This window comes from Desmodus rotundus, chromosome 8, assembly GCF_022682495.2.
Source record: "Desmodus rotundus isolate HL8 chromosome 8, HLdesRot8A.1, whole genome shotgun sequence".
Classification (NCBI taxonomy): Eukaryota; Metazoa; Chordata; class Mammalia; order Chiroptera; family Phyllostomidae; genus Desmodus; species Desmodus rotundus.
The window spans coordinates 73,970,352-73,983,404 of record NC_071394.1 but is presented as its reverse complement, the minus strand read 5'-3'; the positions used below and the strand labels follow the sequence as shown (position 1 = coordinate 73,983,404).

The following is a 13,053-nucleotide window of genomic DNA, read 5'->3' as shown; positions in this document are numbered from 1 at the left end:
CAGTCAAGTGTGACAAGGCTGGGTGTCCATCCTTGGGCCTGTCATCTAACAGGCAGCAGGTCTATGAGGACCGCTTGGGGCCACTCCTTGTTGGAATCCCAGGTATGACTATGTCCAGGTCTCATCAGTAGGCTAGTGTTGGGAACCACCCTGCCTGGTTTCAGGAGATATAGCCTCCCACAGCTAAGGCTGAACAGAAAGGCCTTAGGGACATAAGTTGCTAAGGAGACAAAAACCTATCCCCTCTCTCATATCCCCCAGCTTGGCCCAGGCAGATGACTGGTTAGCCAATGACTGGTACGATTCCTCAAGGGAGGAGCAATCTAAGACAGGCACAGTTGTGAAGGGACCATCAAGGAAGGACTTAGGGGACTTTAGAGAAGGGGTGATGAAACTTCACCCCTTGGCTTTGTTATAGCCTGAGTCCTCATTCTATCTGTAAAAACTCCCCGAATGTCTTAGCTGCTTTGCTTTCCCCACCTGACTCAGACCTGAAACAATGCCCCTGGGGGGGTGTAGCCCTGTGCTGGAATGTGGTTGCCGGGGTTAATCAGGCCAGAGAAAGAATGCATTAAATCCTGTGAAACCTGCTTTGCTAAGAATGCCCTCAAGCCATGCATACTGAATGTTTAGGGTCCAAGCACAAAATGAGTTTGTTTCCCCAGGTTTTATGGCCAATTGGCATCACTCTGTCTACCAGACCCTGACTCAAAAGGACCCTCAGATCCCAGAAATATTATTTGCAAACCATATCTCCTTTCTTTGATATATATTCCTATGCAAGCTAAACTCAATAAAAGCCCAAGGAAAAAGGTGCTCGGGGCTCTTCTCCTCTGAGAGATTAGCCAACCTTTTCTCCCCAAGTAGATCTTGTCTTGGCAGTCTTATTTCATCTGAAATGCTGGGGGACAGGATCCCGCTCAGGCTAGTATAACATTTAGCATTGTCCCACAAAGCAAAAGCAAAAGGTCACCAGTTGGACTCCTTGTCAGGGCATATGCTTGGGTTGTGGGTTCAATCCCCAGTTGGGGTGCATACAAGAGGCAACCAATTGATGTTTCTCTCCCTCTTACTCTTCCTCCCTTCCATGCCCTCCAAAAATAAAGAAATAAAATCTTTTTAAAAATTTAGTGTGCATATTAGTGTGGGGAAATCAGAGCTGGAGACAGCTTCCTGAGATGGGTACCCATAAGATGTTGCTGACAGATGGGCCTTTACTGTGGGGCCCCTTCCTGAGATAAGGATGCCATGTGGCCCTGTGGCTGGTTTGGATGGGGAGAGACTTCTCTAGGAGTCCACATGTGAGGACACACAAAACGGACTGGAAGCTCTTAGGCATTAGTAGGTCAGGTGATCCACCAAGTGTGGCCTATGCCCCAGGTGGCAGTAAAGGTGAGGTAGTTCCACAGCCACCACCCCCCACACCCAAACCACCCTCTCCTCCCAGCAGCCCTACTCCCTGGGGACCCTGCTTCAACTCCTGCAGCACTGCTCTCCCCACACCCTAGTGCAGGACCAGATCTTTCTAAGCCCCACTCAGTGGGCACCTGGGCTGGGGTGTCCAGCAGCTCTCCCATCCTGGGGGTGGACATGCTACATGTCTGAGAATGGAGCACCAGATAAAAAAAATGCTGGTCCTTGTCTGCATCTCCAGCTTGTGCAGTTACAGTTACTTCTGGTTTAAATATTGTAGAAAAATAAGCCATCTCTGATGCACGGAGACCCACTAGAGTCTGCCGCGTGTGGAGAAGGGTGAAGGGCTCCTCTGCAGTGGGCGGGGGAGGCTCTGCTGACCTGGCCATTGCCAGCCCCAGGGCCTTGGAGGACACTGCCAGGAGATGGAGAGCCCAGCGGCCCAGGCAACTGGTGGCAGAGTTCCCACCAAGGCATCTTTGGGTTATAGCAACAATCCTTCGGTAAAGCATGCCACCAGCACTCCACATTCCATCACTTGGCACCTGGGGCCCTGGGGCCCCTTGGACTGGCCTTGGACCATGCAGCCCCACTCTCAGCCCATGAAAACCACTAAGCAGGTATAGGCAGAACTGTTTCCAGGTCCCTGGACTGTCCCCAGGGCCGAGGGGCCTCAGGTGGGCACTGATACAGGGCCCAGTAAAGGGATTCCAGCTTTATGGGACAGAGATGGGCGTGGTCTGCAGTAGCCACTCCTCTGGGCCAAGCACTACTATCTCAACTGGGAGGAGGCCATGCCAGCCCTACAGAACACAGCCAGCTGAAACCCCTTTGAACAGCATCTCCAATATGACGTGGTCCTAGTTCCAGCCAGTGCTGCCAGGGCTGCACAGACGTCGCTGGTCTCCGGGAAGACCTGCTCACTAGGGAGGGCGACCCTCTCACCCAGGTGCAGCTGCACTCTCACTCATGCACCACTGCTTGCAGCTGGTGACAGTGCACCTCCTCCGACAGCAGGCTGATGGCCTTGAAGTTACCATGAGCAGTAGTTCTCAGTCCAAAGACAGCTCAGGAGACAGTGGAAAATCTCTCCATCCCATTCAATGAGACAGTGTTGCTTAAACTGTCCAGAATGCTGGGCTCAGTGCCAGTAAAGAGGCGGCTCATTCTGGAGTCAGGGTACCTGGTGAGCAAGGCCAGGTTGCTGCTGGGCCTCAGGCCGTCCACGTGCACAGGCTCCTTGAACTTGGTGAGCGGGGCTGGCAGCCCTGGCAGCCAGGGGAGACACAGGTGACCAGGTGGGAGAACAGTAGCCACACCATTGATTTAAAATTCATATGTTGTCCCTGTTTTTTCACAATTTCAAGATCCAAATCAAAACTACTGCTATACCAATTCACTATATTTTTTTTGCAGATATTTTAACTAATATTCCTAAACTCTAGAAGACTGTTCATAATCCTTTAAAGCAAGGGCAGCAAACTTATTCTGTGAAGGTCCAGATAATAACTATTATAGGTTTCTCAGGTCACTTTTCTGTTACACATTCTCCTTAAAAAAAAAAAAAAAAACTCTAAAATGTAAAAAAAAAAAAAATTCTTAGCTCTGCTGTAACCTGCTCATTTTTAAAAGTAGACTTTAAAAAAATAGAAGTCTTTAGTCTCTAAATTAGACTAGTCAAGTGTTAAAATTAAAATGTAAACATCTCTTTTTGCAGTGAAATAAATCCGTGATTTTTGACTGCAAAATAGAAAGTTGATAAACAGTAAGAAATGAATCCCATTCAAAGAGTGGGCTACATTTCAGATATTCAATAAATGGCACTTCCTTATGGCTTTCATTTTTGAAATGGATAATGCACGTGTCCTTTAGGGAAATATTCTTCTCACACAGCTAATCTAAAGTTTGCAAAAATCCTGGCAAGACTCTATGCGAAAAGGGTGGGGGTGTGGGCAGGCACTGCAGCAGCAAGTGCACACAGTGGAGGCCACGGTTTGATACGGAAGTGCTCTCCACAGCTAAGGAGCCAGTGCAAACCAGCTAAAAGGTACACAGAACAGTCCTAAAGGATGCTCTAACTTGTTTTTATCATATGTAGTACATTGGGGGAAAACTGATTTGCATATGAAATATGTGAATACATATGAATATAGCAGCAAGATTCATTCAGGCTCTTGACCCTATAACCTGCCTTCAACTGAAAATATACAGCAGAGAATTCAGTGGGAGTTAATTTGGACTCTGAGAGAGTAAAAATGATCTGTTCATAGTACTGTTTGATCCATTACTTGATCCTATAGCTTGGTACTGAGAATCGAAACTCTGTGTGTTGCATGTCTTCCTTTACTACCCCAAACAGTGCTACGAATAAATTATAGCAAATAGAAGCCGTTATGAACTTACTTAAATATATCATAAACAAGTTGAAAGTCTCTGGAATGAATAATCCCATGGTATTCTACAAAAACATTTACAAATTCTAAAGCTAAGAAAGTTGACTACTGAAGAGGAAAGCTCAATTACTCAGTGAGACCATGCCCAATTTTTGAGCTACAAAAAGTAAAGTTTTCAGTGGAAAAAGAATAGCTTGATAAATAGCAATGACACAAAAATCACATGAAACAGCAAAAATCCCATAAGCAATCTCCAGAAGGCATGTTTTGGTATAGAAGAGACCACTTGCATCAGTTGTTCTACTGACTGAACTGGGAGTGAGTGGCAGAGTTCAAACACCCCCTTTTTACAAACAGACTCAGCACATTCACAACTCATCGTGTTTTTTCTTAAATGGCCACTTTGGGTGTTTCAATACGTGGTCTGCAGCCTGAAGGACGAGGTACATAAATTCTTCTACATCAAAAGAGTAATTGGTAAACTTTGGATGTTCCCCCAAAGTTGGGTGGTGACCCTGCGAAAACAAAGCAAAACACACATCTGTAAGTCCTGAGAACATGTTTTTCTGCACAAGAAAAACTTTACTTTACTTTGGCCAAAGTAACTATTTTAATTCATGCTCCACCCTCAGAGATCAGCACATTTTATTTTGGTCAAGTCCAGATAACACATTTTCAGCTATGGACCATATGGTCTCTGACACAGTTCTCTGCCACTGACGGGCACAAGCAGCCACAGCTAACAACACATAGACAGAGGGGACTGACTGTGTCCCAATAAATGTTAGTTACAAAAACAGGTGATGGGCCAGAGTGAGCCTGCTGGTATATAGTTTGCTGATCCCTCCTACGTATAATTTAATAGACCATTCTAGGCCCAAATTTCATGAAGCTTTTTTTTTTTCTTTATAGCATTGTTTATGGCATGAACACGGAACATAATGGGTTTACACAAACATGAAAATTGTACATCAGAATCTTTGCAATATTAAAGGAGTCATATACAAGTCTACAGGCATTATATGCAGGGCAATGCCAAGTAGGCGCCCTACCCACCGAGGAGTTGTCTGTGGTTTCTCAGGGCTCAGTCAAGTGTGACAAGGCTGGGTGTCCATCCTTGGGCCTGTCATCTAACAGGCAGCAGGTCTATGAGGACCGCTTGGGGCCACTCCTTGTTGGAATCCCAGGTATGACTATGTCCAGGTCTCATCAGTAGGCTAGTGTTGGGAACCACCCTGCCTGGTTTCAGGAGATATAGCCTCCCACAGCTAAGGCTGAACAGAAAGGCCTTAGGGACATAAGTTGCTAAGGAGACAAAAACCTATCCCCTCTCTCATATCCCCCAGCTTGGCCCAGGCAGATGACTGGTTAGCCAATGACTGGTACGATTCCTCAAGGGAGGAGCAATCTAAGACAGGCACAGTTGTGAAGGGACCATCAAGGAAGGACTTAGGGGACTTTAGAGAAGGGGTGATGAAACTTCACCCCTTGGCTTTGTTATAGCCTGAGTCCTCATTCTATCTGTAAAAACTCCCCGAATGTCTTAGCTGCTTTGCTTTCCCCACCTGACTCAGACCTGAAACAATGCCCCTGGGGGGGTGTAGCCCTGTGCTGGAATGTGGTTGCCGGGGTTAATCAGGCCAGAGAAAGAATGCATTAAATCCTGTGAAACCTGCTTTGCTAAGAATGCCCTCAAGCCATGCATACTGAATGTTTAGGGTCCAAGCACAAAATGAGTTTGTTTCCCCAGGTTTTATGGCCAATTGGCATCACTCTGTCTACCAGACCCTGACTCAAAAGGACCCTCAGATCCCAGAAATATTATTTGCAAACCATATCTCCTTTCTTTGATATATATTCCTATGCAAGCTAAACTCAATAAAAGCCCAAGGAAAAAGGTGCTCGGGGCTCTTCTCCTCTGAGAGATTAGCCAACCTTTTCTCCCCAAGTAGATCTTGTCTTGGCAGTCTTATTTCATCTGAAATGCTGGGGGACAGGATCCCGCTCAGGCTAGTATAACATTTAGCATTGTCCCACAAAGCAAAAGCAAAAGGTCACCAGTTGGACTCCTTGTCAGGGCATATGCTTGGGTTGTGGGTTCAATCCCCAGTTGGGGTGCATACAAGAGGCAACCAATTGATGTTTCTCTCCCTCTTACTCTTCCTCCCTTCCATGCCCTCCAAAAATAAAGAAATAAAATCTTTTTAAAAATTTAGTGTGCATATTAGTGTGGGGAAATCAGAGCTGGAGACAGCTTCCTGAGATGGGTACCCATAAGATGTTGCTGACAGATGGGCCTTTACTGTGGGGCCCCTTCCTGAGATAAGGATGCCATGTGGCCCTGTGGCTGGTTTGGATGGGGAGAGACTTCTCTAGGAGTCCACATGTGAGGACACACAAAACGGACTGGAAGCTCTTAGGCATTAGTAGGTCAGGTGATCCACCAAGTGTGGCCTATGCCCCAGGTGGCAGTAAAGGTGAGGTAGTTCCACAGCCACCACCCCCCACACCCAAACCACCCTCTCCTCCCAGCAGCCCTACTCCCTGGGGACCCTGCTTCAACTCCTGCAGCACTGCTCTCCCCACATCCTAGTGCAGGACCAGATCTTTCTAAGCCCCACTCAGTGGGCACCTGGGCTGGGGTGTCCAGCAGCTCTCCCATCCTGGGGGTGGACATGCTACATGTCTGAGAATGGAGCACCAGATAAAAAAAATGCTGGTCCTTGTCTGCATCTCCAGCTTGTGCAGTTACAGTTACTTCTGGTTTAAATATTGTAGAAAAATAAGCCATCTCTGATGCACGGAGACCCACTAGAGTCTGCCGCGTGTGGAGAAGGGTGAAGGGCTCCTCTGCAGTGGGCGGGGGAGGCTCTGCTGACCTGGCCATTGCCAGCCCCAGGGCCTTGGAGGACACTGCCAGGAGATGGAGAGCCCAGCGGCCCAGGCAACTGGTGGCAGAGTTCCCACCAAGGCATCTTTGGGTTATAGCAACAATCCTTCGGTAAAGCATGCCACCAGCACTCCACATTCCATCACTTGGCACCTGGGGCCCTGGGGCCCCTTGGACTGGCCTTGGACCATGCAGCCCCACTCTCAGCCCATGAAAACCACTAAGCAGGTATAGGCAGAACTGTTTCCAGGTCCCTGGACTGTCCCCAGGGCCGAGGGGCCTCAGGTGGGCACTGATACAGGGCCCAGTAAAGGGATTCCAGCTTTATGGGACAGAGATGGGCGTGGTCTGCAGTAGCCACTCCTCTGGGCCAAGCACTACTATCTCAACTGGGAGGAGGCCATGCCAGCCCTACAGAACACAGCCAGCTGAAACCCCTTTGAACAGCATCTCCAATATGACGTGGTCCTAGTTCCAGCCAGTGCTGCCAGGGCTGCACAGACGTCGCTGGTCTCCGGGAAGACCTGCTCACTAGGGAGGGCGACCCTCTCACCCAGGTGCAGCTGCACTCTCACTCATGCACCACTGCTTGCAGCTGGTGACAGTGCACCTCCTCCGACAGCAGGCTGATGGCCTTGAAGTTACCATGAGCAGTAGTTCTCAGTCCAAAGACAGCTCAGGAGACAGTGGAAAATCTCTCCATCCCATTCAATGAGACAGTGTTGCTTAAACTGTCCAGAATGCTGGGCTCAGTGCCAGTAAAGAGGCGGCTCATTCTGGAGTCAGGGTACCTGGTGAGCAAGGCCAGGTTGCTGCTGGGCCTCAGGCCGTCCACATGCACAGGCTCCTTGAACTTGGTGAGCGGGGCTGGCAGCCCTGGCAGCCAGGGGAGACACAGGTGACCAGGTGGGAGACAACTGCGACAAGCTTCTTCCTTCCTCAGTGAGGCACTGCCTTGGGCTCAAAGCGAGGACTCATAGGCCACTCCTTGCAGTGAGGCATCTAGGCTTCCATCACCACCTACTGCCCGGATTATCACTGGAGCCCCAGGCTTTATGCATTGACCAGAACTTCCTGTGTTCCCCAGAACCAACCCACCAGTGCTGGACAATGACTCTTTCCCCAGGGTCACTGTCCAGATCACTCGGAGGGAAAGCACAGCAGGAGATCAGGCTCAGGCACAACCCTGCCCACCCCACCCCGCCAAAGCCACGCCTTTGCTTGCTGCTGCACTGTCTGGACACTCTGGCCTCCTCCTGGGATTACTTTCTGGCCCCGGAACCCCCCTCCACCCCTCAAGAGAATAATTTCCCCCTTCTTCCAATTTGCAAATATGACATGTAACAATTCACCATTCCACAGAACAATTTATACTTGGATTGAAGTTAGTTTTTCATAACTAGACACTTAAAACTTATTAAAAAGCAAAACCAAGGTGAGTTTTGCCATTTAAGTTTACCTTATCTTGAGGGAAGACTTTGTTCTGTCTTCGCCAAGTGATATAATGTATGCCTCTGAGCCTGGCCAGGTCCAGGTAGCAACGTTCATCTCCACAGTTGTACCTAAGGGACCAAGGGCATCCACATGTGAGACTGCAGGTTTTGCCCAATCCCCCTTCCAAATAGGTTCTTGCAAAAGATTGTGTAAATAATAAACAAGACTGAGGGAGATTATAGGGTGGGGCAAAAGTGGGTTTACAGTTGTATGTGAAACAGTTTATTCTTATATTATTATTTTAATTATTGTATTATTTTCCATACAAACATCAATAAACCTTCTTTTACCCAACCCTGTATTTTTACAATATTATCATAACTAGATTACCTTAACTTTATGAAACAGAATAGAATGGAGACTGACCTTTATCAACAGGGCTGACTACGAATTTTATATTTTCTCATAATACCTGTCTTTGCACGTGTGGACTTGGGGTAGGTAACAGTTCCAAATGTCAGAGAGCTAGTGAATCAGAAACTAAACCCAGGCCTGCTGAATTCCAAAGTCTAGGCTTTCTCAATTACATTTCTTTACCTCCTCCTCCCTTCCTTTCTTCTCTCTCTCCTTCTCTATCTCCAAGAGAAATAAAGACTTGAGATAGAATCCACAATTATCTGGCTATTTCTCCAACACGTATATTCTAAAAATATTTTTGCATGGTGTGGAAGTTCATGACAATGTTTTTCTAAATAGTTTCCAATTTAAATACTGAGTCAAGTCATTTTTAAAATGGAACCATAAAATCAAGATATTTGGATGCAAAGGGGGGAAACCTGGTAACAAGTGGTGTGTCAGAACTAAAGAGGAGGCACAGTGCAGAATTATTAAAGGTGAGAAGGCCACATCTCCATAACCAGCTGCCGAGGTGCAGGAGCCCTCCGGACAATCACTTGCACGCTGACACCTCAGTTCCCGCGTGTGAATCAGCGAACACCAGGTGAAGTGGTCGGCCTGTTTTGGAGCTCTGTTCTTCATGACACACACAGGTTCTCAAACTCTCACTTTTTAAAAATTGTGGTAGAGAATATAACATAAAATGTATCATTGTAACCATTTCTAGTATAGAGTTCAGTAGTGGTAAGTATATTTACATTGTTGTGTAACCCAATCTCTAGAACTTTTCATCTTGAAAACTTATACTCTGTTCCCATTTAACACTAACCACCCCTTTGCCCCCAGTTCCTGGCAAACACCGTTCCACTTTCTGTCTCTACGAATATGACCACGCTAGGAACCTTCTGTAAATGAAATCACACAGTATTTGTCCTTTTGTGACTGGATTGTTTCACTTCACATAATGCCCTCAATATCCAGCCATGTTGTACCATGTGACGGAATTTCCTTCCTTGTCAAGGCTGAATAGTATTCCACTGTGTGCTAGACCACATTTTGTTTATCCATTCATCCCTTGATGGACATTTGGGTTGCTTCCACATCTTGACTGCTGTGAACATGGGTGTGCAACACACAGCTTCTCTTTTAGCACAGAAATTACAGTGAGTGTGGGAGATGCTTGGTTTAAGAGGCACACAGGAAGGAACCCCAAGTAAGAAATCACAGAGTCACCGCTTCTGCTGAGATGGAGGAAGGGGCAGGTTTGCTTGCCATGTGAAACGGCAGACTTCATGCTTTTAGCTTTAGTTCTTTTTTTTTCTTTCCAGATGCCTATATGATGTGACTTCCCTAGAATGATTAAATATTTAGCCTTTTGATTCTCTTAGCAAAAGACTCAGCATGCATAAAAAGACCACTATGAGCTAGCTGCCTCAATATAAAACTGCCCCCAAACACTTACAGTTCAAATACAGCAGCCCAGTCTGGTAGGAAAAGTAAATGGGTAAGACCAGCTCCGTGCATTCCAATAAATATATCTGTGTTGTGGGTGATCCTTAGCTGATCCAAAAAGCCGAGTTCCCTGTGAATGTAGAGAACAACAGACAGATGGAGAGAAAAGAGAACGCACCAAGTTGAGTTGAGCTCATGACTCATAGTTAAAACATTTATATGAGTGTCTTTCCCAATTGAAATCACATTCACCATATATTTTGTTGCCATTTCAAGCCTACTCCAGTATTTAATAACTTAATGACTCAATAATTTAACATTTTTTCTAAGTAAACTCTCTTTTTTAAAAACCTAAATGTATTTAACTTAGAAGGAAACTTTTATAGCCATCTTACATGGAAAACCATTAACATATGACATAAACAAAACTATAGAAATAGATATAATCAAACTAAAAAGTATTATTCAAATCTAGGTAAATACCATTGCAAGGCAAAGCTCTAAGCCTGATGCCTGCTTTCTCTTTATGAGAAAGTGAAACTAGCAAGGGTTAAGGAGATATTATTGTTGCACTAAACTGGGAACTATTTCCTTAAGATGATAGAGTGTTTTTTTAAAATAGGAAATTAATTCCTCCTTGTGTGAGTTGACTTATTCAATGTCATCTGAATAACTAAAATTATCTCAATACAACCAAGCAGTTTCTTGCCTTTGCAAGAGACTAATCCACAATTTTATGCATGCTAAGATTGTAAAAGTGTTCTTTGAATTCAAGACACTAAAAGATGTGAAACTCTGAACCAAAATCAGTGCCAAAAAGTTCACCAAAGTGAGTCTGGGAAGAAATGCTAGAATGAGGATAACACAAACATAATGGGATCAGACCTCCCAGTCCCACTTACCCAAAGTAACGAAAAATAAATAATCAAGATTATTTTGAACCTAAGAAGGGAAAGTGAATTTCCTCTTAATCAGCTCCTTCTCTTTAAAGACCTGTCTCTCACAATACAACAAAAACCCCACACCCACACAAAGAAAGGAAGACAATGATACCGTGTCTCACATGAGGTACACGTGCACCAGTTTCCCCAGGAACGCCACTGATGCAAGGAAAAGATAGGCAGCCATCCAGGTGTATATGCACAGAGAATCACCAGTTATGGAAAATGTCTATGGCTCAGGCATCACCAATATCCATGTGAGTACATTACTAACATGATCCTAAAATTGGGAAGGTCTTAATTTATTGTCATTTTCCTTCATCTGAGAAACCCAGTCAACAGTAGAGCCTCAGGGGCACACCCCCGCTCCTCCTGTCAGCTCGACGCCTGGCCACTTCTTGCATGCTATGTTTCTTCATGTGACAATGAGGGTGGTCACCAGGGCACAGTAAAATTCACAGAACAAGAATTACTTTGCCGACCTCACAGGACTGTTGGAAGAGTGAGATGAACTAAAGCAAAGCACAATAATAAGTCTCAATAAAGGGTCGCTGTTCTTTATAATTTTTACTTATTTTTATTCAGTGTCTAGAGTCGTCAAGAGAAGAGCCATACCAGCCCCATGACTGCATTCCTACTTCAAAGCCTGTGACCAGCTCATGGTAAGACCCAAATAAAGATTTGTGTGAAAGAATGAATGTGTGATGAGTGAGATGCAACACTGCTAAGTTTAAACCTGTCTGTATTAGATGCCCTTATGCTGGTAAACGTACACTTGTTCTTTTTTAACACAGAAACTGTTCATGAGTTCGATTTGGAAAACAAGATGATGATTGTAGGTGGATGAGGGAGGGAGACAAAGCTTTCACCTTTTCTTTGGACCCTTTCTATGTAGCTTGACTTTCCACCCAGGAACACACACTGCCTTTGTGGCATTACTGTTTTACATGAACAGAGGTTAGCTAGACAGTAATAAGCATATTCTGTCTTGCGAAGCTTTTTACTTGTATCAGAATTTTAATAGCAGTGTAAATGTTCTATAAGATTTCTAAAACTTTCATATTATTCTATGACCCTCAAATTATTCACATATAACTAATTTTAGGTGAAAAGTTGAAACCCAGCAGTTAACAGGGCAAATTAGGTCTACAACATTTTTTTTTTAATTCAGAATTAGTTGCCAACATAAAAATTCAGACATTTGAAATGAAAATATGGATTCATCATTTCTCTTGAAAAATGAGATGGTAAACATCAGGCCCCCAACAACCAAAGAGCAGCCATGCCTGTGCCCTGCCCCGCCCACTTCATTCACTGCTGGTGTCTGCTTGTCCCTTTCAGGTCTAAAGCACCAACAACTCCAGTTTGAAAACTCCCCTCTATCTTCCATTACTCATCCAGGAAAAAAGGTGACAGCTTCTGCCCGCGGGTGCATGATTACTTACTTATACTTGTAATCGACAATCTGGACTTCAAATGTAGATACCGTTTTCAGTGCATTTACAAGCTGGGAAAATAACAAAAACATTTAAAATTTCTTTTCCTTCTCTTCAGTTTTATTTTTCTTTGAGTCCTCACATTTCTTATTTCTCATACAAAATATTTTCCATGTATTAAATATCCTTCAGATCTATTGCTCCACTAACCCTTAACTGAGTTCAAATGTTGGCTCCACCCCTTAGACACATTGCCTCCCTAAAACTATGCTGCCCTGGGACGTTGTGAGGCTGAGAGGAGAAAGTTCAGGGGAGCAAAGTGCTCTGGACAGAGGCTCACTAATGTTAGCTGTTATTATTACCATTCGCTAGTTATTCCCTCAAGTTTCAACATGTAATCTCCTGGGCACTTTGTTCCCAACATGATGTTAAGAATTTTTTTTCTATCCATTATCTCATTTCAAATAAACCACTAGCACCTTGGGCCTCATCCTCTGAAAATACTAAATTCTTGGCAGGAAAACATTTTCAATATTTCTATACAGAAAAACAATTATTCTTTTAGTATATGGAAAGTAAAAAAGCAAATTAATCTACTATTAAAATCATAGCCATGGCTCTCATGTCCTTCAGAATTAGGCTACCTTAACCCAATACTGCGGCTCCTAATCTTCAGAAACCTATGCGTCGTGTCCTGC

General features: G+C 44.9%; 1 protein-coding gene across 7 annotated transcripts in view; it reads right to left on the bottom strand.

The window, feature by feature from the left end:
- Window positions 1–4,100: 4,100 nt before the first annotated feature.
- Window positions 4,101–13,053, bottom strand: part of EOGT (EGF domain specific O-linked N-acetylglucosamine transferase) — a 62,472-nt gene continuing 53,519 nt past the window's right edge. For all 7 annotated transcript variants that reach the window (XM_045192338.3, XM_045192337.3, XM_045192335.3 and 4 more), the window contains 4 exons: window positions 12,365–12,426; window positions 9,989–10,108; window positions 8,156–8,258; window positions 4,101–4,321 (listed from right to left, as the gene is read on the bottom strand). In XM_045192338.3, coding sequence (XP_045048273.1) covers window positions 4,175–4,321; window positions 8,156–8,258; window positions 9,989–10,108; window positions 12,365–12,426 — 432 coding nt within the window. In that variant the 3' untranslated portion in view covers window positions 4,101–4,174. The remainder of the gene's footprint in view (window positions 4,322–8,155; window positions 8,259–9,988; window positions 10,109–12,364; window positions 12,427–13,053) is intronic.